The following is a 22952-nucleotide window of genomic DNA, read 5'->3' on the forward strand; positions in this document are numbered from 1 at the left end:
AACAATTTTCAAATTGCTTGGTGATTTGAGTAGTATTTTTTTTCTTTGTTTTTACTGGAAATCTTCCATGCAAACAGATTTCTGACTGGTTACAAATTTACAGTGTCTTCCTGTGGATCCTCCTATGTAAGTGACTGTAAAATTGCAAGGACTAATTTGTTATCTACAGGACCATTTTATGTATGTATGTATGTATTTATGGGATTTATATCCTGCCTTTCTCCCAAGATGAGATTCCAAGTGGGTTGCAATAATTTGAAAGGATAAAACTAAAACATTAATTACAAGGTTGAAAAAATAAGTAAATAATACAAGCATTAAGACATAAGTTTAAAAACAGTCTGATGCAGAGGAAACAGAACCAACCAATATCTATAGTTAACCTTGTATGCATTTGAGAATTTCAGGTATGTGAGGGATGTTGAGTGGGATATGGGGACTATTGTGTGCATGTCAAGGCTGAAGAATGAAAGAAAAGTCTCAGATAGTGCAGGAGAGACATCTATGCATCTACCTCAGGTCCTTGCACTGATGTTTATGGCATGAGTCCAGTATTGACAGTATTACCTTGAAAAGTGAGTGTGTGTATATCCTCATTTTTAAATACTTAAAAAAACCACTTTGAATGGCATATTTTATGCAACTATGATTGATCACTGATGGTTAATGCTTCATGACATCACTAGGGACCATTCCTGATGCCATCACAAAGGAACAACTCTAGGTTTCAGATTTTGGTGCTGAAGTCCCAGAAATGTTTCTGTTGGGCATTGTAGATAAAAAATTGGATAGTGAATATGGATCACTTCTTTGATATATGACAACAGCAACAAGAATACTGTTTGCTCATACCTGGAAACATACTGATGCACTAATGATAGAAGAATGAATTGTTAATGTTGCAGAGTCAGCCCAAATAGCCAAATTAGCATAGGTTCTCTTTTTCTTTTTCTTTGAATGTATATTATTTTGATTATAAATTAGACTGTTTGTACTAAAAAAATTAAAAATTAACCTCAAAGAAGGAGTGGGGAGGAGGCTTGTGTCCTCCCAAAGGGGGACAAATCATGTTTTAATAGTTTCATGCACACCTTTCAGCAATGGAAGACAGAACTGGTACAGTTCAACTTTATTTTCCAATGTCTTAAGATGTGGAGTTAGCAGCAGATGTTCCATGCTATCCTCCTTGTGCAGGATGCCTAGAGAAAAGCTTTATATGTTCTTCTTTTGTGTCTGTTAACTGGTCCACTTTTATTATTTTTTCTTTCTCCATTTCCACACCCTCTCAGTTTCTCAGTCTCTCTCATCCACACTATGATTGTCTATCTCTTTCTCCAGGTTCTACTCCCTTCATTCCTACTTTTCATCTTTTGTCTCTTTTTTTGGACACCCATTCTCACTGCCCACTCTCACTTTCTTCAAGAGCAGAAAAATGAATGGGACAGAATTTCAGTAAAAAATTGGCTAAAACCTAAATAATTTGGGAGTTCAGAGCCAGATTTTGATTCCAAAAAACCCAAGCACTTTCTGATGGCTAAGCAAGATGTGCCCAGTAGCTATCACAGTTGTCATCATCCTTGCTACTATTGACATCCCACCTTATTTTTAGGAGGCGTTCCCGCTTGCGATTTAAAACGAATTTAAATACAGCGGTTCATTTTAAAGCGATTCAAAATAAAGCAAGTGTTATCCCACTTTTCAAATCGCTTTATTTGTATCGTTCCCATTTATGTAACTTTTTTTTTAATTCGCTGTAATTGACCCTGTTTTGTTCCCATTCAAGGATGAATCAGTGTATATTTAAACTGGTTTGGTTACTTTTTCGTTCACATTCACTTGTTTTGGCTGTCAATCAAAGCAACGTCATCATGACGTCACATTAATTCGGAGTAACATACACTGATGTAGCCTGTACCTGCGTTCCCACTACCTGGCCATTTTTAATTCATTATAAATTTCACGGGTTTTTTTTAAAGAGCCAATCAGGAGGTGCTTATTCGTCTTCTTCTTTGTCTCCCCATATTAACTGCCATAACTCAGTGCTAGGGAATCCTGGGAATGGTAGTTTATTATGGCACCAGCACTCTCTGGCAGAGGAGGATAAATGTCTCACAAACACAACAAACACAACCATCCCATAATTCCTCTGGAAAGAGCCTCGGTTCCCCAAATTCACTTTGCCTGCCCCACTGATCTCTGGGCTGTCCTCCAAAGCCCATCTGGTGCTTAGACAGAGGTGAAAAAGAAAGAATAGTTAAAAATGGTGTTCAATGGCTCTCCTCACACATCGGTCTATGAATGGGGAGCAGAGGGGAGGTTGCAATCCACCGGAGGAAAGGCTATTATGCGAATGGAAGAAAATGGCGCTGGCAATGCAGAAAGAAACCAAAGAGGGTGACACCCCCAGGCCAGCCCCTTGAGCGCTGCTCCTTCCATCCTGTGGAACCTGAATCAGACGCCGAAACGTTCCCATTTAAATACCGTGATTCCTATCTCGGATCAAGGGATAACCCGGGGTAAAACCTACTATTTTTTTGCGCCAGTTTATAGGCTTCTGATCCGGGTTAAATGTTACAATTCGAATCAGATTCGAATCGCAGTGGGAATGATAGCGGGTTAATCTAGAACTGTTCTAGAGTTAATTCGGGATTGAGTGGGAACGATACACCTTGGATTCGATTTGTAAACCGGTGTATAAGCGAGTGGGAACAACCCCTTAGTACACATGACATGTGGTACAGTTTTTCTGGGCTCATGAGTGCTGCTGGGCCTTGTTGAAGGCTCACTGCCAACCCTTGAGAGATTTGTCCCTGCACACTGCCAGTACAACAAGAAGTCTTATGAGTCACAATGCCAGCACTCCACTCCCAGCCTAGCTCACAATGGCACAACGAGCCCAAGTGCATGCACTTCCCATCTCTCTCCCTTGTTCCTCTCCCTGAGAACTGGTATTTTTGGTGTACTGCTGTTGCATGAACGCAACACTCATGCAAACACGTTTCAGCAGAGCCAGAGAGCCCTGACACCTGTTGGGAAAGGATACGGATGGGTGCCCAGAAATTAATTAAATATATTGTTGTGGGCCTTCAAGTAGTTTCCGACTTATGGCCATCCTAAAGCAAACCTATCACAGTATTTTCTGGAACTGAGAGTGTGGGTTCATGGAAGGTCACCCAGTGCTAAGCAGGGAATTGACCCTGGTCTCCAGGGTCATAATCCAGTGCTCAAACACCACACTGGCTCTCAGTTACACACACACACACACAGAATTTATTATATCCATGTAAAAAAGACAAAATTGAAATTGCATACATCTAACACATTCACTCTAATTCAATTGTTCCTTCCTCCCTCCCTCCCTTCCTTCCTAACAGCTCTTGGTAACTTATACATTGTAAATATCTTATCTCTTTTTCCCTCTTAACATTAATTCTGTTGCCTATGTAACGAAGATATATAGATATCTCTTATGTATTACACATAAGAGATATTGTAAAGAATATCTTCAGTCTAGAAATCCAACTAATGCTAACCCTCGACATATATATTACTTATGAATCGCATTACATTATTCCACTCATTTATGGAGTTTCCCAATCTCCCTTTTTTAAAAGGTGAGTCAGTTTGTCTATCTCTGCCATTTCATATAATCTCATTGATTTAGGCCATCCCTGGTCACTTTGGTACTGTTATTGGGGGTGAGATTGATTGGGGTATTCAATATGTGGTCTAACATGCTGATTATTTTATCATTATTATTTATTAGGTCATATTTCCATGCATCTGGTTTGTCTCCTCTGCACCACTCTCTGAATGGTTCTCGAGTGGCTAGTATTCCAAGATGTTATGTGTATCAGGTGGGCTGAATACATACCATGTGAAAAGTCTACCAGATGTAGAGAAAGGCTTGTTTTATCAAGGAAAGGTTGCTGTTAGATTCATTTGCAGCTAGCACATGCCACTGTTTATCACGAACTGAGGTTTATTTTGGAAAAGGGAAACCTTGCTTAGCGAGAGGAAATAAAAGCTGATTTTTGGATAGATGAGGAAGTTGGGGTATGTTATGAAGGCTAATTGTGAAACCGAAAAAAGGATGTTAAGGAACAACAAACAACTTGGAAACAGAATATGCTTTCAACCTTTTCTCTCCCCATCTCTACCTGAGTGCAGGCAAGTTTTGTTTCCAGGAAGCTCAGACAGATGACCTTCTGACTCTACAGAATAGAGGAAAGGTGGGCCACTTATCTCAACATCTCATCAGAGAGTAATTTGATGTCCAAAGGTATATTAACATATGTAGGCATGCTGGTCCCAATATACATGGATAAAAAGTTTTTCTTGGTATCTAAGATATTTGTATACAGGGCCTACAATACTATATTTCTGTTGGTTACATTTATTGGTATATAATGCATTTCTAAAGCAGTGGGAGTAAGTGTCATTGAGTTTAGTGGGGTTTACTTATGAGTAGACATGACAATGAATGCATTGTTCCATATTTAAAATAACTCACTTAACAATAAGTGAAAGCACACTTCCCATTTATCCCAAAACAGCTTTATTTTTAGGATAGGTGCTTATAAAAATTGCCACTTAACAAGCACCATTTTGAAAGCCATTACCTCTTTTCTTGCAGTACAAGAGGAAATGCATTTTCTACAATGATGCTTGTTATAACATAACAGTGACCATATGAAAAATGGGACAAGGCATCTATGTAGAAGAGAGATTTTCAGTAGATGTAGTCTACTGGCTGAAGTTCCTTCTTCAGAAAAACTAGCTAAGATACAGACACACTGTCCTCTTTTTTGTGTGTACACCTTATTAGCTACTGACTCATTTCCTTGGTGTAACTTTTTCTCCATGCTATTTTTAATTAGAGTTTAAATTGTTATTCCATACCTCTGTCTTAAACAGCATTACCTTACTACTGTGTATATATATATATATATATATATATATATATATACATATACATATATACACACACACACACACACACACAGCCAATAAGTGTAAGCATGGACAAGTGTGAACATAACATGCGTGAGAGATATCTGTTTTGCTTTGCCTTGGTCTTGTGAGAAGTCTTGCATAGGCTTGTACTGTATTTTGCAGAAGTGGACTAAATAGCGTGATTTGGAGTTTCTAGTACAGTGTTTCCTTTTTGTGACTCCACTTTGTCAGTTTCCTGATAAAGAACACATCCATCCCCAGTCTAGGTGCCAGCTGGGAGCACCAAATTGCAAGGTGTCCTACATGCTTCCATCTAAGACAGACATAAGGTGAGAGCCATGAGTGAAGTAAATAAAAGCACAGCTGTGCAGCCCGCCCAGATGCCCCGCAGCACCGAATCAAAGGAGGAAGTGCCAGAGACTCCCAAAGGCCTCACTGTCAAATGCCTCAATTCTTTTCGAGCCAAGATCAATGCAGGCATTTCGAAGATTCAACTGGACACAGACTCTCAATCAAGACTCAGCGATGGAAACAGAAGAAAGCAGGCAAGTAACTGTCAGATTATTATTGGGAAAGTTGACACAAAGAATACTTGCTCATTTTTTACTTCAAAAGTTCTCTGACTGACAGTTTCGAAAAATTACTTTTTAAAACCATAACTCCTTGAATCCCAGAAGAACTTCAGGATTCTGAGAGTAGTAGTCCAAGATGATGATGATGATACTCCCAAGATGTGCTTAAACTGTGCTTGGCAGAATCTTTATATTCTATAAGCTGCATTTGGGTGGTTTGCAGAAAAGTTATGAATCCAGAGGTAATATCTTTTCTTGGTGCTTCACTTGATTAATTGGTGTTTTTTTTCCCTAGTCAAGGATGTCAAAAGTTTTGTTGATCAAGCTGTGATTGTCAATCAGGCTGATAAATTCTTCAATAAGACCTGTGATATGGTATGGGTTTTGATGGTATCTTTGTTGCTGGAGGAAAAAAACCATGTTACTTAAATATGGGTTATGTGTGTGGTTTGATTTATAGAACAAAAAACAAGAAAAAAATTATGAAGTAATGTGCCTAGATCCCCAACGTGCAACAATTTTTAAACAGCTCATGGACAGGGAGAATTGTAAAAACTGATCATCTATATTCACAGACTCTGCATCCACAGATTCAACCATCCACAGCTTGAAAATATTTAAAAATATATATATAAAAAGCAAAACTTGATTTTGCCATTTTATATCAGGGACACAGTTTTTCTACCCCGGTTTATATAATGAGACTTGAGCATTCATGGATTTTGTTATCCATGTGGGGTCCTGGATCCAACCCCCATCATTTCTCTTAATACAGAACACACAGGATCCAGAAGAGAAAAAAATAGCGTTGGAACTTCTGGACACTGAGCAGGCTTATGTCAACTGTCTTCATCTCTTGGATCAGGTTAGTTGGCAGCATAATCTATATTTTCTGGTGACTGCTTTTTGTGAGACTAAAATACCCGTCTAATTATTACTTTCATTCACATCACTGCATGAGAAAATATGAAAACTATAAAATCTAGGAAGAGTTGCAGGAAATGAACTATAACTCCCAGAATCTGTCATCTATAGGTGTTCTGTTAGTTATACTGCAAAAAAGGTAACCCTTTATACAATAATAATTCCACTTCAACTGCCATGGTTTCACCCTATGGAATCCTGAGATTAGTTTTATGAGATATTTTAGAATTTTCAGACAAAAAGCTCTAGTGCCCCCCAAAACTACAAACCCTAGAGTTTTATAGGATGCATCCATGACAGTTATATTGAAATCACAATACTTTAACTGGGTGTGAAAGGTGGTCCCTTTGCAACCTCTAAAACAATATTTCAGAGTATGTGCATCTGTACGGCTCTTGGTTTTGATTGCACTATTGAATCTCAAATCAATCTCAGAAGCTAGTGAGCTACTGGTTGTGTTGTGTGTGCTTTGGAAATTCTGGGATTCCTACATAGTGAAATCTCAGCCTTCCTCGTGATAGTCTCCTATGAAACAGTTCTCTAACTTTCTCCCCAGGTTTCACTTCTTAAACAGTATGGCTTGTGAACACAGAAGATGGGGACTTCTCAGTGGCTGTCCCTAGACTCTGGAACTCTCTGTCTGGGAAGGCTAGAATTGTTCCTTTTTTGTTGTCCTGCTGGCAGGTGAAGACTTAAAAAAAGATGTGACAGGCTCCTGGAACCAAAAGTTTTTAAGGGAAAGGCATGTGAAGGTGAAGGCAACTGAAGACTTAAAAAAATCTGACAGGCTTCTGGAACAAAGGATTTTTAAAGAAAAGGCATTTAAATGATGCTGTATTGTTTTAAACTGTACTGTTTTAACACTGATAGGAATGATCTGGTTTTTATAGTTCTTACTTAAGCCATTCTATGAACCATTTTTTCTGGGAAGTGGAGTTCTGTGAATGAATGAATAATTAAATAAATGAATACACTTATATTCCTTTACTGGCTGGAAATGTCTTCTTCTAGGTGTTTTTTACAGAGCTAGTGAAGGAAGCCAGAAATGCAAAAGCATTCCCAGAAGAGGTGGTAAAAATGATATTCTCCAATATTTCATCCATTTACAACTTCCATGCCAAGTTTTTCCTGCCAGAGCTGCAAAAACGTATGGAGCATTGGTGAGTTATGGAAGCCAGACCTCTTACCTCTCTGTCCACTGCATTTCTGGGCAGGGAAATGAGAGAAGATTATGAAATGAAAATATGCTGTAGGCTTTGAAGTCTAGACTCTAAAACTATAAAACAAGAAGTCTAGACATTAATATTGAAGACTTTTAATAAATGCATATGATAGTCTATGGGTACAATTACACTGTAGAAATAATGCAGTTTGACACCACTTTAACTGCCATGGCTCCATCCTACAGAATCCAGGGAATTGCACTTTTGTGAAGCACAATCTTTCTTTGGCAGAGAAGGCTAAAGACTTTGTAAAACTACAAATCTCAAGATTCCTTAGAATGCAGGTACTTCATTTAAACTGCATTATTTCTACAGTATAGATGCACCCAATATTATATAACAGACAAGCTAGCCCTTAACTTGGGAGTTTATCAGACAAGGGAAATTGGAAGTATAATCCAATGGCAATCCGAACGCAATCATGGGGTTTAACGTTATTGCGTGATAGACTATCACAGGCAATTTTGGGCAATGGGAAATCAGTCCGAATGCATTCGTGGGGTTTCACATTATTGCGTGAGACTAACACACACAATTTCGGGCAATGGCAAGCTATTTTCGGGCAATGGGAAGTCAGTTCGAATGCAATTCGAATTCACGTACATTCGCTGAACTAGCGAATTCATGTGAATGCATTCTGGCTCCACTTTCTTTTCATTCGAAATTAAGAGAAATTCCTCCCGTGTGATAAACTCCTGAAAATAAACTTCATTCATGCATTGTACAATACAGGAAATGACTAACTCCTGTAAAGCAAAATATATTTTTATGTTGCTTCATTGTGGACAGATGCTAGTGTGGCATTTTTGCAGTCACCTTTATAGGCCTTAGGCAATTATTATGTTGCTGATTGTGGTATTATTTCTATGCCTGTGTATTATTGGGAATATTCTAGGAAAGTCCACCCATAAGGATAAAATCTGTAAATATAACCAAAGCAGTTTATTTGACATCAACGCTGCTATAGTTTATCATGAGGCAACAACCTTTTAATGTAAGTAAGTATTTTAATAGATTTTACTAGTTTACACTGTCATTCTGTACTCATTTCTCTGGGAATAAGCTTCACAGAAGTAAGACGTGTGTAGCATTGTACTGCTAAATGAGCAAGTGCTAGTCTGTATTTAAAGTTTTAGCATTTTAGGTGACATTTTGTTTTTTGGGGGTTTTTTTTGCATCTGCATATTTGTTTATTATGTCATAATTTGCTCTGAATTCTGATATAATGCAGAGAAATAGATTTATTTATTTTTAAAAAAAGATAAACAAATTAATTTTCCTGCCCAAGACATTTTGCTCACGGAGGAATAGGAACAGATGGAATCCCCCTGCTCCACAATGGCATGTTCAGAAGTTGACCAGATTTTCTTATTTTAGCATGGCTAATGATGCAGTGCTCTCCTGAAGGAAACAAAGCAGGAGACACAGGTCAGGCCATATGGCCCTTAGAACCTTGTCCTCCAAAATCTTGCCATCGTCTCTGCCAGTATCTGCTCCTCGTGGAGCTGTCTCTCAAGTCTTCCACAATGCAGAAATAAAGCAGTTTGACACCTCTTTAACTGTCATGACTCCCAACCTGTGGAATCCTGGGATTTATAATTTGGTGAGATATTCAGCCTGGTCTATCAGAGAGTTCTGTTGCCTGACCAGACTACAAATCCCATGATCCTGTAGGATAGAGTCATGGTAGTTAAAGTGGTTTCACACTGCTTTATTTCTGCAGTGTGGATACACTCGCTATCTCGCTAGTAATACAACTGGAACCAGTTGAAACAAATCCTATATGAGGACATTCATTCAAGATGCGTGTGTGTGTGTGGGGGGCTGAAAATGTAAAGAAAAGGGCAGCTAGTAGTGTTTACGCTGTGTTATTTTCATCAAAATGTGGATGGCTGCTTATTAGAAGTTGAGCTGCATTCAGAAAAGATGTTTGAAGCTGTCACAAAACAATGCTAGTGATGCGTCATCATTGCTAACTAAGGCTATTGAAAGAGACAAATGGATATCCTCTCCACCCCATTCCCTAAGTCTATTCTGACTGCCATCAGTAGAAGTGCCAATGGCAGGCCTGTTCTCTTGTGTTATGACTACAGGGAGACAAATCCCAGGATTGGGGACATCATCCAGAAGGTTGCTCCTTTTCTGAAGATGTATAGTGAATATGTGAAGAACTTTAACAAGGCCGTGGAGCTAATCACCACATGGTCTGAAAAGTCCTTGCCATTCCAGGAAATCATTTCACGGATTCAGGTAAAATGGTTGGGTTTTTAACCCAAGAGCCAAGTGTGATGTAGTGGTTTGAGCACTGGACTGTGACTCTGGACACTAGGGTTCAAATCCCTGTTCAGCTATGAAAACCCACTGGGTGACCTTGGGCAAGTCGCACTCCCTCAGTGTCAGGGGATGGCAAAGACAAACCTCCTTTGAAGAAACTTGCCAAGAAAACCCTGTGATAGGGTTTCCATAAGTCAGAAATGACTTGAAAGAACAGAACAACAACTAAGCTTTTTACCCAGTTTGGTTTTCATCAGAGATACCATCCAGGGCATGGATATCTATGTGTATATATGCATCAGGGCATTTTGGTGACCCAGGCAAAAAAGACACACTCTTTCTTATGCTACTGTCTACTTTCTTCATAAATGATGCTTGGCCTTATGGCTGATGTCCTCTATTCCTGTCTTGAATGTCTTGAAAGTGCTCTTTGCTGGGATGTTTGGCTCCTCTGTTCTTTCTGTGTTTCTTGGTGAGTCCAAGCCCCCATATGTCATGAAGTTGTTTTTGCTTACCTTGTATGTCTCACTGGCAGCCTCTCATTCTTCTTCCCTGCTTCAGCACCTGATTCTGGGATGTCTTGCTTCCATATGAGCTCAAACCTTCCACTGTTGCTCCAGTTCCATCTTTGGAATGACTTGCACTGAGGCATTAAATCTTCTCCTTTTTTGTTATACCATCAATACTTGGTGAAAAGTCATCTTGGGTTGCTAAGTGGAGAGGCAAGCCATATTACTGTGTGCATATAGTTTAGAGATGTGACTCCTTGATTAATTTGTCTTCAAGAATTAATAATTACAGTAGTTTTCTCTTGCAGTGAGAGAAAACAAATATTCCTCCAAAGCATTTCACTCATATTTGAATGTCCTGAAGTTTTGTGGAGAAAAAACACTCCCCCTCCCCCATGAAAACTCATTTTCTAAGAAGGTAACTAGTTTCCTGTGTAGGAAGCAGTGTGCAGAAAACAAGTCCTAACTCTAACCCTTGTTTCTCTCAGCAGAATAATACTGCCACAACACTTCAGGACATTCAGCTACCGGTCTGTTACTGTTAATGTGATTTCCTAATGAGAAACTTATCTTTAAACTCATGAATGAATAATAACACACATTCCTTCCACCCCTAGTATAGTTGTATGTTTCTGCATGCATACAGTATATACATTTACACAAAGTTTTCATTGCCATGGCTTTGTGTTTATTTTCTGCTTTTCATGACCAGAAACAGGAGATATCTGCCAACTTAACCTTGCACCATCACATGCTGGAGCCTATACAGAGAATCCCTAGATATGAACTCCTTTTGAAGGGATATGTTCAAAAGCTACCTTTGGAATCACCTGACCGGGAGGATGCACAGAGTAAGAAGCCCATATAATCTGAAAAGGGTGCAAAAAAAGAAAGCTGGAGAAATTACCAAGCTAGGGGAGACTGTCTTTTAACAATACACATAGATGGGCAAGTTGAGATGCTTTAAGGCTTTCATTGCAGTGTTGTTGGTATAAAATTCTCCTTCCATTCTTGGCCCTCTAAATTTCCGTTTGAGCCATAATTGCTGTAGTCTCTTGAAAATGTTGAGAGTGGAGTAACAAATGCCTATTCTGGCATTTAGAGATCCAGCAGCATTTTGGGGGGGGGGGGGATAAAACAAAACAAAAATCAAGACCCCTCCCTTTTTTCCAGGAGAAAAATTGGAAATTTGGAGGGATATGGAGGGAAGCTACAACATATTTTCTCTGTTGTCTATTGAGACAATATCGCCTATGTATATATCATATGTATACAACACTCCAAGTGCATTTCTGCACTTATTGAACTAGAGAGGAATATATTAGGGAGCCATCAATGCTGATGATAATACATTATCAGAGAGTTCAATATTTTCTATGTTCAGTTTAAATATGTTGCTAGCCAAGTCCTTAAGACTGTGCTCGCACAAGACTTTTCCTTTTCAAATCAGACATTTTATTTTGTTTATAACAAAATTTGTGGTTACTGACTGTGTAAAAGAGCATTCTTTGGTCCTTTCTAGAAGCTTTGGAATTGATTTTCACAGCAGCCCAACACTCTAATGCTGCTATTGCAGAGATGGTGAGTGCCACTTACCCCCTCTAAGTACCTGATACTTCTCATCCAGTTTCAGTGAGAGAGCATGGTAGCAGAGCAGTTATTTCCTATCGTTTATACTTTATGTTGGTCCCTCCACAGGAACGGCTCCAGAACCTCTGGGAGGTGTATCACAGGCTAGGACTTGAGGATGACATTGTTGACCCTTCAAATGAGCTCATTAAAGAGGGACCCATCCAGAAAATCTCTTTCCGGCACAACACCACAACAGAGAAATACCTGTTCTTGGTGAGATATGTTTTTTAAGGTTGAGGGATGATAGAACAAGATAATCATAATACACCCTGGACCCCAGTTGTCCAGAGCAGTTAGCATTTGAAGTGAGTTCAGAATGGGCCAGATGTCAGTGTGATGGATAAAATTAAGGAGTTACATTGTCCACAGAAATGTTACATATTTGGAAAGGGTAGTTATTTGAACCCAATCTGTATAGGAGGGATGAGGAATGTGTGACTGTTGTTGAGTGGCAACTGCTCACATTCCTGGCTATTGGCTGTGTTGATGAGGGCTGATGAGAGTTGCAGTGCAAATCTGGAGAGCCACAAGTTCCCCACTCTTGCTCTATGGCAAGAGTGAATAAAGTATGGCCTATAAGCTATTTTTCTGGACCCCAAAGTCCTCCAACCCCTTCTTTTAAAAAATCATCATCATTTTCAGGCGATTTTTTGCCTTCAAACTATAAGGCCACCATAAAACATGTAAAAAACATTTTCACCCAGTGCCCCAGAGCTCCTCATCACCCCCCTCCCCCCCAAAAAAACCTCACTTTTTGTCCATATTCTGTGATGCAACAGAGATATTTTAGTGTGCTGGGGAGGAGTTGAAGCTCATCTACAGTTTTGTGGAAAATGGGCCTCTTGAGCCTACACAGTTGCCTATCTGCTGTACACACATTCTTGATGGTGTAAGACAAAGAGATGCACTGGGTGGGTTCTTCTTTGAACCATTGTGTCCTCTTTTTGGGGATGTGGAGGTAAAAGGTAATCTGCTATGTATGTATGTCAGTTTGTGAAGTGTTCTCATTCACTTTGTCATCACTAGAATTCTCTTTCTGGAGTTTTTTTCAAGCTAGTAGATTTGAGAGCAAATAATATGCAAAGCAATACACGTTTTTCTACAAAGTGTGCTAAAATGAAGACATTTATGCACCTTTTTATACTCCAAAATGTGCTTCTTCTCTTCTCTTTTATTATTTGCATCTGCTTCATCATCATCCATCATTTCAAAATATTTTCCATAGACACGTGCATAAATATTTCTATAAATATTAAGGGCATTGAATCCTTCCAACCCAGCCACATTTTCTATTGAGAGAAGGAAATCTGGCATCATGAGGATGCTGTCCCTTAAGAATATGGAATGTTTCGTATCAGCAGATTCTGGGCAGATTTTGAAGCATCCCTACTCCTTTCCTGTTCTTGTTTTAGAGTGCTTCAGGTATTCATTTCTCTAGAGGGAGAAGTTCATTGGGGCAGCTATATTATGCTCTGTTTCATTTGATGTTGGCACTTTCTTTCTTTCTTTTTTCCATCTAGCTTTGTTCATTTGTGATGTGTGTTTTTTGTTGTTTTGCTTCCCTCAAGTTTAATAACCTACTGCTTTACTGTGTGCCCAAAGTCATTCAAGTGGGTGCGGAGTTTCAAGTGCGAAGCCGAATTGATGTGCAGGGAATGAAGGTCAGAACATTTTGTTGTTATCTTCATTGGCACTGCAATTCTCTCTATCTAGTCAGAAGTAAGATTCATTGAGTTTAGTGAGATTCCCCCCTCTCCAAAGATTGCAGCTGGGCAGAACTATCCAAAGAGAAGAGTGGAAAGAAAATTTATCACAAAGGTATACCCAAAGCCCTCCGGCTCATGCCAGAAAGGCAGAATGTAGGAGGATAGGGACTGCAGAGAAAATATATACATCATATCCATAAACTGGCATATTCTGCCCCCAAACCTATTCTATGGATTTGTTTAAGTAACACAACAAGAACAACAACAACAACAACAACAACAAGGTCCTGGCCCCTCCTGTTGGCAAGGACTGTGGAGATGTCTATGCCTGTAAGGAGGAGGCCTGAAAAAGTAGGGCTCCCTCTCCATGCCCTGAGAAGGGGCGATCCATACAATCTTGGGGCCAAATAATGGAAATGTTATTCCTCTATAAAAACAAAAATCCTTTCATGCTTATCTGCTCAAATATTTTGTGAGTGCTTTCTCCCAGCATTCATTCATTCATTCATTCATATATATTTACTCTCCCAAACCCTCCCCTTTCAAACATTCCCACAATGGCTAACAATATAAGCATGCAGAAATAAAATGTGACATCAGTTAAATAAAAATACATCACAAGAGTGGCAGAAGGTATCTATTTAAAAGAACAAGAGCAGTAGCTTTCCCCCAGAGGCATTACAATGTAAATCTTGATTATATATATATATATATATATATATATATATATATATATATATGATTTCAAAAAGTCTTGAAAGTTTTTTGTTTGCTTGTTTAAACTTTAAAAACTGTTCCAGAGAAGAACTCAGTCTGACAGTGGTAGTGAAGATGATGGTCTTCTTGATTGTCTGAAAGACCAGCCAATCTTTACTGTGCACAATCTTTGTGGGCTTCTAACTGGAAAAAGGGATTCACTTAAGTTTAGTGGAAGAGGAAGATGGCATGTTAGTTCAAAGCATAATGACCACAGTGGAGTCACAAAATAAAATGATGTCTGTCTAGATGTGATATCTGTGGAGAATCTAAGATTTGTTCTATATCATCCATGCTAATTCTTTTGCTCCTGGGAACCTGTAGGTCCGAGAACTGAATGATGTAGAGTTTCCTCATGCTTTCCTTGTGTCAGGAAGGCAGCGGACTCTAGAATTACAAACCAGGTAACAGAACAGAATTTTTACAAAATTATACTAGCAAAGAAACATAGAACTCATTTTCTCTAACAGATTATTTTACTTTTTATTTGCAGATCCCACGATGAGATGAATGCCTGGATAAAGGTAATTTATGCCACAGTCCTTTTAAAACTAACAGGAGTACTGGCCAGTAAAAGTATCCTCAATAGGTCAGTTACTTCTCCCCTGAAATATTCTGTACTCCTCCTGGCCATCTGCACCAGTCTAAACCTTCTAGCTTGAGAAAAGCACTAATAAAATGTCTTGTAAGATTCTAAAGGAGCAGTTTTCAACCTTTGGTTCTCCTGATATTTAAGGCTTTAGCTCCTAAGATTCTTGGACATTAATAATAATAATAACAATAAAATTTATTTATATACCGCCCTTCTTAGAATCAGGGTGGTGTACAACAAAAGGCATACAACAATATAATAATACAAACATAATTTAAAAACAGTACAGTACAATAAAAACAATAAAATTCGTGCCAGCTTGACAATGCTGACGGACAGTGGGGGGAGGGGAGAGCATTCTGGGGCGAAATAGTCAGGGGTAGGCCTGCTTGAAGAAGTAGGTTTTCAGCCCCTTCTTAAATTGGGCTAGGGAGGTGGCTAAGCGGAGCTCAAGGGGCAGCGAGTTCCAGAGGTTGGGGGCCGAGATGGTGAAGGCCCTCCTAGAGGTGGAAGCTAATCTAGCCTTTGGAACTCTTAGAAGTTGCTGCCCAGATGATCTGAGTGTGCGGGGCAGATTATATGGAGAGAGGCGGTCCTCCAGATACCCTGGGCCCAAGCCATTTAGGGCTTTATAGGTAATAACCAACACTTTGTACTGCGCCCGGAAGTGAATAGGCAGCCAGTGAAGATCTTTAAGCACTGGTGTTATATGACTGGCCCTGGATGTACCAGTGACCAGTCGGGCTGCCATATTCTGCACTAATTGCAGCTTCTGAGAATGGTACAAGGGTTGCCCCATGTAGAGCGCATTGCAGAAATCCAGTCTAGAGGTTACCAGAGCATGTACCACCGTTTCAAGGTCCCTCCGGGCCAGGTAGGGACGCAGCTGGCGTATCAGCCGAAGCTGATAACAGGTGCTCCTGACTGTCGCATCCACCTGAGATGTAAGGTGGAGCGACGAGTCAAGGAGCACCCCCAGACTGCGTACCGAGTCCTTCACGGGAAGCATGATCCCGTTCAGGACAGGTGGAGCCACAGCCATCCCTGGACCGGGGGAACCTATCACAAGTACTTCCGTTTTCTCTGGATTCAGGCTGAGTCTGACCAAGTCAGGTGGGGTTCCTGAGAGTTGAAGTCCAAAATATCTGTAGGACCGAAAGGATGAGAACTGCTGCCTTAAAGGCTATTTGGCACAAGTATTTGTAAAACTGCAACCCATTTCTGGAGTAAGTCAAAGCAGGGGAAGAAGGTCTATCCCTTCCTGATTACTACTTTTAAAATCCCTTGTTGCCTGTATCCTTATATGTGACTAGGGAAGATGTGGCTTTCACACATAGCTTGACCTAAGCTTCTTTTCTATTTTACTGCTCCACCAGGCATTCCAATCTGCCATTGACAAGAAGGAGAAGAGGGAAGAGTCCTTCAAAGCAGCCATTCAAAGGCCAGAAGCAGAGACCCAAGACTTAAATGTAATCCTTTTGATACCCACATCCAGTCCTCTTGCCTGCACCTCATTTCATCCTTGAAACTTTTTATTAATTTTCTAATTTAAGGCCTGTGGTTCTTCCAGAACTCATAACCCCAAAAAGACTGATAGACCATACAGAGAACTAGAAATGTTGTGATGATAGGAGGTGAAAGAGGGAAAGGATTGGGGTCTGCAGAAAAAGTAGGGCTTCTAGGTTGGTAGAAGTATGCCAGGCATCACAGGTGAGATGTCAGGCCAGGCCTTCAAAATTAAAATTATCACAGCAATCATTATTGCCAGAGTCCACAAGAAAGTTTGTTTGATTCCAGCTCTCTTCTCTCCCAGACATACCAGCCTGAGGAGCTGGGTAATCGAGCTCCTCAGTGGATAAGAGACAAGCTGGTAACCATGTGCATGCGTTGCAAGGACCCGTTCAATGCTATCACACGCAGAAGACATCACTGCCGGGCCTGTGGCTATGTAAGTAATTCTTTTGGGTAGGACAGTCATGGAAGGTGCATAGAGTGTGACAGTCTGAAAGCCTACTGTTGAGAATTATACACTATGATGACTCACGGCTGCTCCATCCATATCTGAGCAGTGGGGACACTGGCCAAACTCTTTCATTCTCCCTTCCGTTTTGCCTAAGGCAAGGTTGGGCAAAGTGTGATCTGTGGGCCACATACGTACGACCCACCAGATCTATTAGTATGGCCTCTAAGCCTCTGGAGCCCTTATAAATGCAGAGCCCACAAAGCTAAGGCTGTGCCATACTGCTTGATATGCCTTACCCTAAAGGCTTGTCAACCGCAGATGGGAGCAGGGGGAGGAGTTCTTCACCAAATATCTTCTCTTTGAGCTACCCTTTGGTTCCCTACCTGGAGACAGGTGGTGTGTGGCCGCTGTTCCAATTACAAGGCTGAGTTGCAGTATGACAAGAATGGACCCAAACGTGTCTGTATGGAATGTTACAACTTCTTGACGGGACATTTGCTGCATGATGAGCAGCATGGGAAGCACAAAGGTATTCTGGAGGTGAGACAAAAAGCAAAGGTGGAATGTTTTTGTTCTCTCCTTCTCAGTCAGGAAACCAGTTTAGTCTCTCCCCCACTATTCCTCTACCTTTCCAGCCATGGCATGGTCCTTACTGATCTCTGCTGGGATTTCGTTCTTGCTGCTGCTTTATTCTGATACCAGGAGCTGTGTACCTGGCAGCCAAGTTCCAACAATATTCTACAGATAGCAAATGATGTTCTGCAAGGAACAAACTATGAAGAAGAGATGCACAACCCCTAAAAGTAAAATGTGCAACCATTAGAGTCATAAAGAATAATGGAACTCCAGCACATCCTCAGTGCTTCTAGATGTGTACTTGCAATTTGCATGTTTATTGCAGGAAATACCAATGAAACATGATTGCTTGAGTGGAGCTCTGAAAAGGAGGAAGGACTCTGTGGTACTGAAGATTAAGGCCAGTAGGCCATATTTTTTTCCCAAATATTGTACTATATGGTACTGTGAACCGCTTTGATCAGACGGAAAAGCAGTATACAAATAAAATTATTATTATTATTATTATTATTATTATTATTATTATTATTATTATTATAATATAGAGTAGACCCATTAAATCAATGGAAACTTGGTATACCAGTACTCATGCACATTCCATTGATTCAGCATGGGACTAATAATCACCAGGCCATACCACTCTGATCACACTTGATTTCATTGGATCTCAAAAGCTAAGCAGGGTCGGGGCTAGTTAGTACTTGGATAGGAGATCCCCAGGGAATAACAGAGATTTTCTGGCAGGGCTAGGAAAGATTCCTGTCTGAAGCCCACAGTCACTTTCAGGTAGAGTTGTCAGTACTTCAGTAGATGGACCAATAATTTGATTTACTACAGGCCAGGTTCCTATGTAACACTTAGGTTAGACCCAGAAGGGCAATAGAATGGCCCATGACTTTATGCAGCTTTTCTCTGCATAGCTAGTTCTTCCAGGACTACCTAGTTGTGGTGAAACAGACAATCTGAAACAGATTCTTCTTTTTAGATGTCCTATAAAGCCTCTGCCAACTCTGATTCTGTGAGTTGCCATTGGGATGCCACTAGGCTAGGGAACATTAACAGAATGTTTTGATTATTTTGTTTCACTGACAGAAAGGATCTGCAGAAACATCAGGACAGAGTCTGATGTGCAGCTTCTTGCAGCTGCTGGACAAGAATGGAAAGGGGAGCAAGAGGGGATGGTTTGTGATCCCACGAGATGACCCCCTTGTGTTGTATATTTATGCTGCACCCCAGGTAACCTTTGGCTTATTTTATTTTAAAAAAATTTAGGGTGGAAACACAGGTGACTTAGAACAGGGCAGAACAAGTTCCAGAGATTCAGCGACCAAATTCAAGGCCCTGAGATCTACTGTAGGCTTCACTAGTCCTCCCAAACAAAAATTGACATAGTTGAAAACTGAACCTTGTTTTCTAAAATCATTTTTGTGACAGAAGGAGGCTTGCGGGAAAGCAAGACACAGGAGGGCCCTGTTCTTTTCTTTTCTTTTCTTTTAAGAAAATCAGATTTCCTGGAGGCTTTCAGGTATGGTAGAACATTTTCAGCCAGTTTTATGGAGGGAGCAGGAAGGGCTTTGCTGGATTTGGAATAGGTTTAGAATGCACCTTTTGGGCTACAGAAAATGAACAATTTTCTAGGCATTTGTAGGTCCTCCAGCACAAATTTATGGTCAACTTCCAGGGGATATTAACCATAGAATTGTTCTGGAGGACCTAGAGATTCCTACAGAGGTGTTCCCTCAGGTTAAAAAAGGTTTTTTTTTTATTTGTGGTTTTTCCACTTTCACAGGGGCCTTGCATCCCTAACCCCACTGTATATTCCACTTTAATTGCTTTAATTGGGCAACATTCCATGGAATCCTAGGATTTCTTCTTTCAGCAGAGGTATTTAGAATTACTAGCCAGAGAGTTCTTTGGGGCTTCACCAAACTACAAAGCCTAGGATTCCACAGGATGCATCCAAGTCAGTTAAAGTGTAGTACTATAACTGTATAATATGGAAGGGACCCTTGAATAGATAAAAGTCTGGAAAGGGAGTTGAGTACTCTCTGCATACACAATTTCTCTGCTTAAATTATTGTACCCTGTTAAGGTTGCAATTGATTAAAAACAAGCAAACCAACAAAAGCCCACAATGGAAGAAACATGTGACAATTGTGACAATTTATGATTAGTTTTAGACCTTGTGAAGTCAGCACTGCCTGGCAAATTGCTATATGTGGGGTTTAGGTTTTGTGAAATCAGTTGTGAGACATTTGGGTTGGGGAAGGAATCCTGTACTTGAACCTCTTATTCTTACTCCTCCCAAAATTTCAGGATGTCAAAGCTCACACCTCCATCCCCCTTCTGGGCTACCAAGTCAAAGAGATGCCTCCAAGTGACACCCGTCACATCTTCCAGTTGGTACAGTCCAAACAGGTCTATACATTGGTTGCAGAGACAGAGGACCTGAAACAGCAGTGGATGAAAGCCATAGCACAGTCAGCCCATGGTGAAGAAGAGGAAGACACATTTGATGAACTGGAATAATCAGAGCCTTGTTGTGATATAGTTGCATACTGTGAGCCACTGTAGCATATATGTGAAAGGAAAACATGCTTGTAATTACCAAATTTTTGCTATAGTAATATTTTTCAATTACAGGCTGAGTCTGCATTATCTGGAATTCTGAAACTCAAAATATTAAAAAAACAACAACAACAACAACAACAACAAAAGTTTTTTCATGGGTGGCTGAGTGACATCTTTGCTTTCTGGTGATTTGGTGTACACAAACTTTGTTTCATGCACAAGGTTATTAAAAATATTGTATAAAATTATCTTCAGGTTATGTGTACAAGGTATACTTGAAACATAAAACAAATTTTCTGTTTAGATTTGGGTCTCATCCCCAAGATAACTGATTATGTATGTATTTGCAAATACTGGTATTCCCAAATCCCCCCCCCCCAAAAAAAATCCAAAATCCAGAACATGTCTAGTCCCAAGTATGTTGGAAAACAGGGACTCAACCTGTATAGGTTCAACCATTTTTGCATGTCATAGTATTTCTGCCTAGCACCAACTTCTCTAGTTTGCTTCTGGGTTTGTCATGTAGAATTTGGACCAAATGCATCAGTCAAATCATGGTGTTTTGTTGTTGATTCACTGGGAGATCTCTAAACATTTGCCAACATGCTTTCCCATTCACATATGCACTCAATTCTGTATACTGATACAAACACTGCTTTCCACATGTATTACACATGGCTTTTAAACCACAATTTCACTGGGAAGGAAGCAGCTTTGGTGATATTTATCTGGTGATATTTGGTGATAATGCTGTCTCCCACCCATAGCTGCCATGCCCCCTACCTATCTCTTTACATTCATGGGGGAAACCTGTGGGTGACATGACAATCACACATTGCCCCAGGTACAAAAAGTCATTACCAGGGCAGTTGTGTAATCACCAGTCACATGGTGTCAGTGTCTCCTCCTCTCCCTTTACCACCTTCCCCTTGCTATTCTCCCCCCCCACACACACACACTTTTTTGTGCAATTCTGGGTTTCTGGAGCCTCAATTGAAGTTTTGAAAAATGTTTTAAAGCTTAAATTGTGGCTGCAGAACTCTGGAATTGCAAGAAAAAAGTTTTTAAAAATTAAGAAAACCACCTAAAGGCATTCTGGGTAAGGCATAAGGGAGGGTGGGAGGGTTAAGGGAGAGGATAGGAAGAGAGCACAATGGGGGTAGCAGCCTGAGTTGCGCAAATGAGAGAGATGTGGAGATGGCTGCTCTACAAGCGGTATGTTCAAATTTTTATTATTACAAGCATGGCTGCAAAGAGAAAGAGCTGTGATAATGTCCATAGCCCAATTAGCAAAATCAACCTCTTATGCTGCCTGGTGCCTCTTTGGGCTGCAGGATCTAGATGCTGATTTCAAGAAAGGAATAAGTGGTACCTATAATGGTGCTCTATGATGTTTACTGATAATAGCAAGGTGTCATCCACATATTTTAGTGTTGGTGACCCTTCCTCATATATTCACTCATCTTTCTTCTGAGCCTAAACCTGTTCTTCTTATTATATCTTCTGCATACATGTTGAACAAATAGGGTCACTATAGATTTGGAACAACTACTAAGGAAAGTCAAAGAAGAAAGTGCAAAGGCAAGCTTAATGTTCAACAGAAAGAAAACAAAAATAAAGACCAAAGGATCTACATAAATTCAACCTAAATGAGGAAATTGAAATAGTTAAAAGAGTTCCCAAACATTGGATCAAACATTGATTAGAGTGGAGATTGCAGTAAGAAATAAGAAGACTAGGAATGGGAAAGATAGGCATGAAATAACTTTTTTTATCATCATGGTCTTACTGTCTTGATAGCACTGAGTAGGTAGAGATATCATGTAGATCCACAAACTCTAAATAGCTTTCATTGGCTATTACTCAGAGTTAACAACAGATAACAGTGTGGAGTAGTGAGGACCTATGAAAGAAAAAATGAAGTGTGCAGTAGATGTGGTTAGAACAAGCTACCCCCTGAACATTTTCCACACAGTTAATTCTTTCAGCCCTTTTCCATTACCAAGTAGCCATTGACAAAATTCCTTCCACACTTTCATTCCATGCTCCATTACCACTTTCTGGATTCTGTGGGGTTAATTATAATTGATTGTTGCAAATGCAATCAGCATTTAAGTCTACACACATACATACACCCCCACGCACACACATAATACAACAATTTATATATTAAATATGACTCATGAAATATCCCAAAAGTTTCATGAAACCAATGAGGTGCCAGTGCAGAACTTGACTTCCCAATTTAGCATAATCTTCTGTGCTCTGAGTTGGGATGGGACTCATGTGATTCGCTAGGCACATCCCCTACCTCCAGTGTCTGTGGTCACCAGGCCTCTCAATGTCACTTTTTAAAGAAGAAGAAAAAAGAAAACATTGGGATTCTAGAACTCTCCTACAGATGTGATTTTACTCTAAAATAGGGATTTCAGGCCCTGAAACCATGGGCTTATCTAGATGGATTATTTACTTTGAATCTCCCACCCCCAGACTTGCTGCATCCAGTTTACATGATGCAATGTCAGAACCACAAATTGGGTGCAGACTGTCTTCATGACATTTGCACTCTATTTCTTTCTCTTGACCTGAATTCAAAAATGTTACATTTTGCTCTTGGTTTTCAGCTCTCTCTGCAGCAAATGATGAGTGGCTGCCTTCCCACGCAGTCCCTGTGAGCCGCCTGGCACAGTCGCTGTAG

At 40.1% G+C, this 22952-nt stretch overlaps 1 protein-coding gene across 4 annotated transcripts; it reads left to right on the plus strand.

Moving 5' to 3' along the window:
- Positions 1–20548, plus strand: FGD2 (FYVE, RhoGEF and PH domain containing 2). 4 transcript variants are annotated; one of them, XM_042466349.1, is made up of 16 exons: positions 1–126; positions 5218–5501; positions 6304–6393; positions 7464–7612; positions 9769–9925; positions 11171–11309; positions 11981–12039; positions 12157–12303; positions 13659–13751; positions 14877–14956; positions 15046–15076; positions 16521–16613; positions 16958–17092; positions 17501–17647; positions 18776–18919; positions 20000–20548. In XM_042466349.1, the coding sequence occupies exons 2-16, from the start codon at positions 5295–5297 to the stop codon at positions 20210–20212; spliced, it is 1884 nt and encodes a 627-aa protein (XP_042322283.1). In that variant the 5' UTR covers positions 1–126; positions 5218–5294; the 3' UTR covers positions 20213–20548. The 4 variants fall into 4 exon arrangements, with proteins under 4 accessions (XP_042322283.1, XP_042322286.1, XP_042322284.1 ...); XM_042466352.1 differs by lacking the exon at positions 1–126 and adding an exon at positions 3809–3857 and having other exon boundaries at positions 5223–5501; XM_042466350.1 differs by lacking the exon at positions 1–126 and having other exon boundaries at positions 5202–5501.
- Positions 20549–22952: the final 2404 nt, after the last annotated feature.

The sequence above is a fragment of the Sceloporus undulatus genome, chromosome 4 (assembly GCF_019175285.1).
Source record: "Sceloporus undulatus isolate JIND9_A2432 ecotype Alabama chromosome 4, SceUnd_v1.1, whole genome shotgun sequence".
Taxonomy (NCBI): domain Eukaryota; kingdom Metazoa; phylum Chordata; class Lepidosauria; order Squamata; family Phrynosomatidae; genus Sceloporus; species Sceloporus undulatus.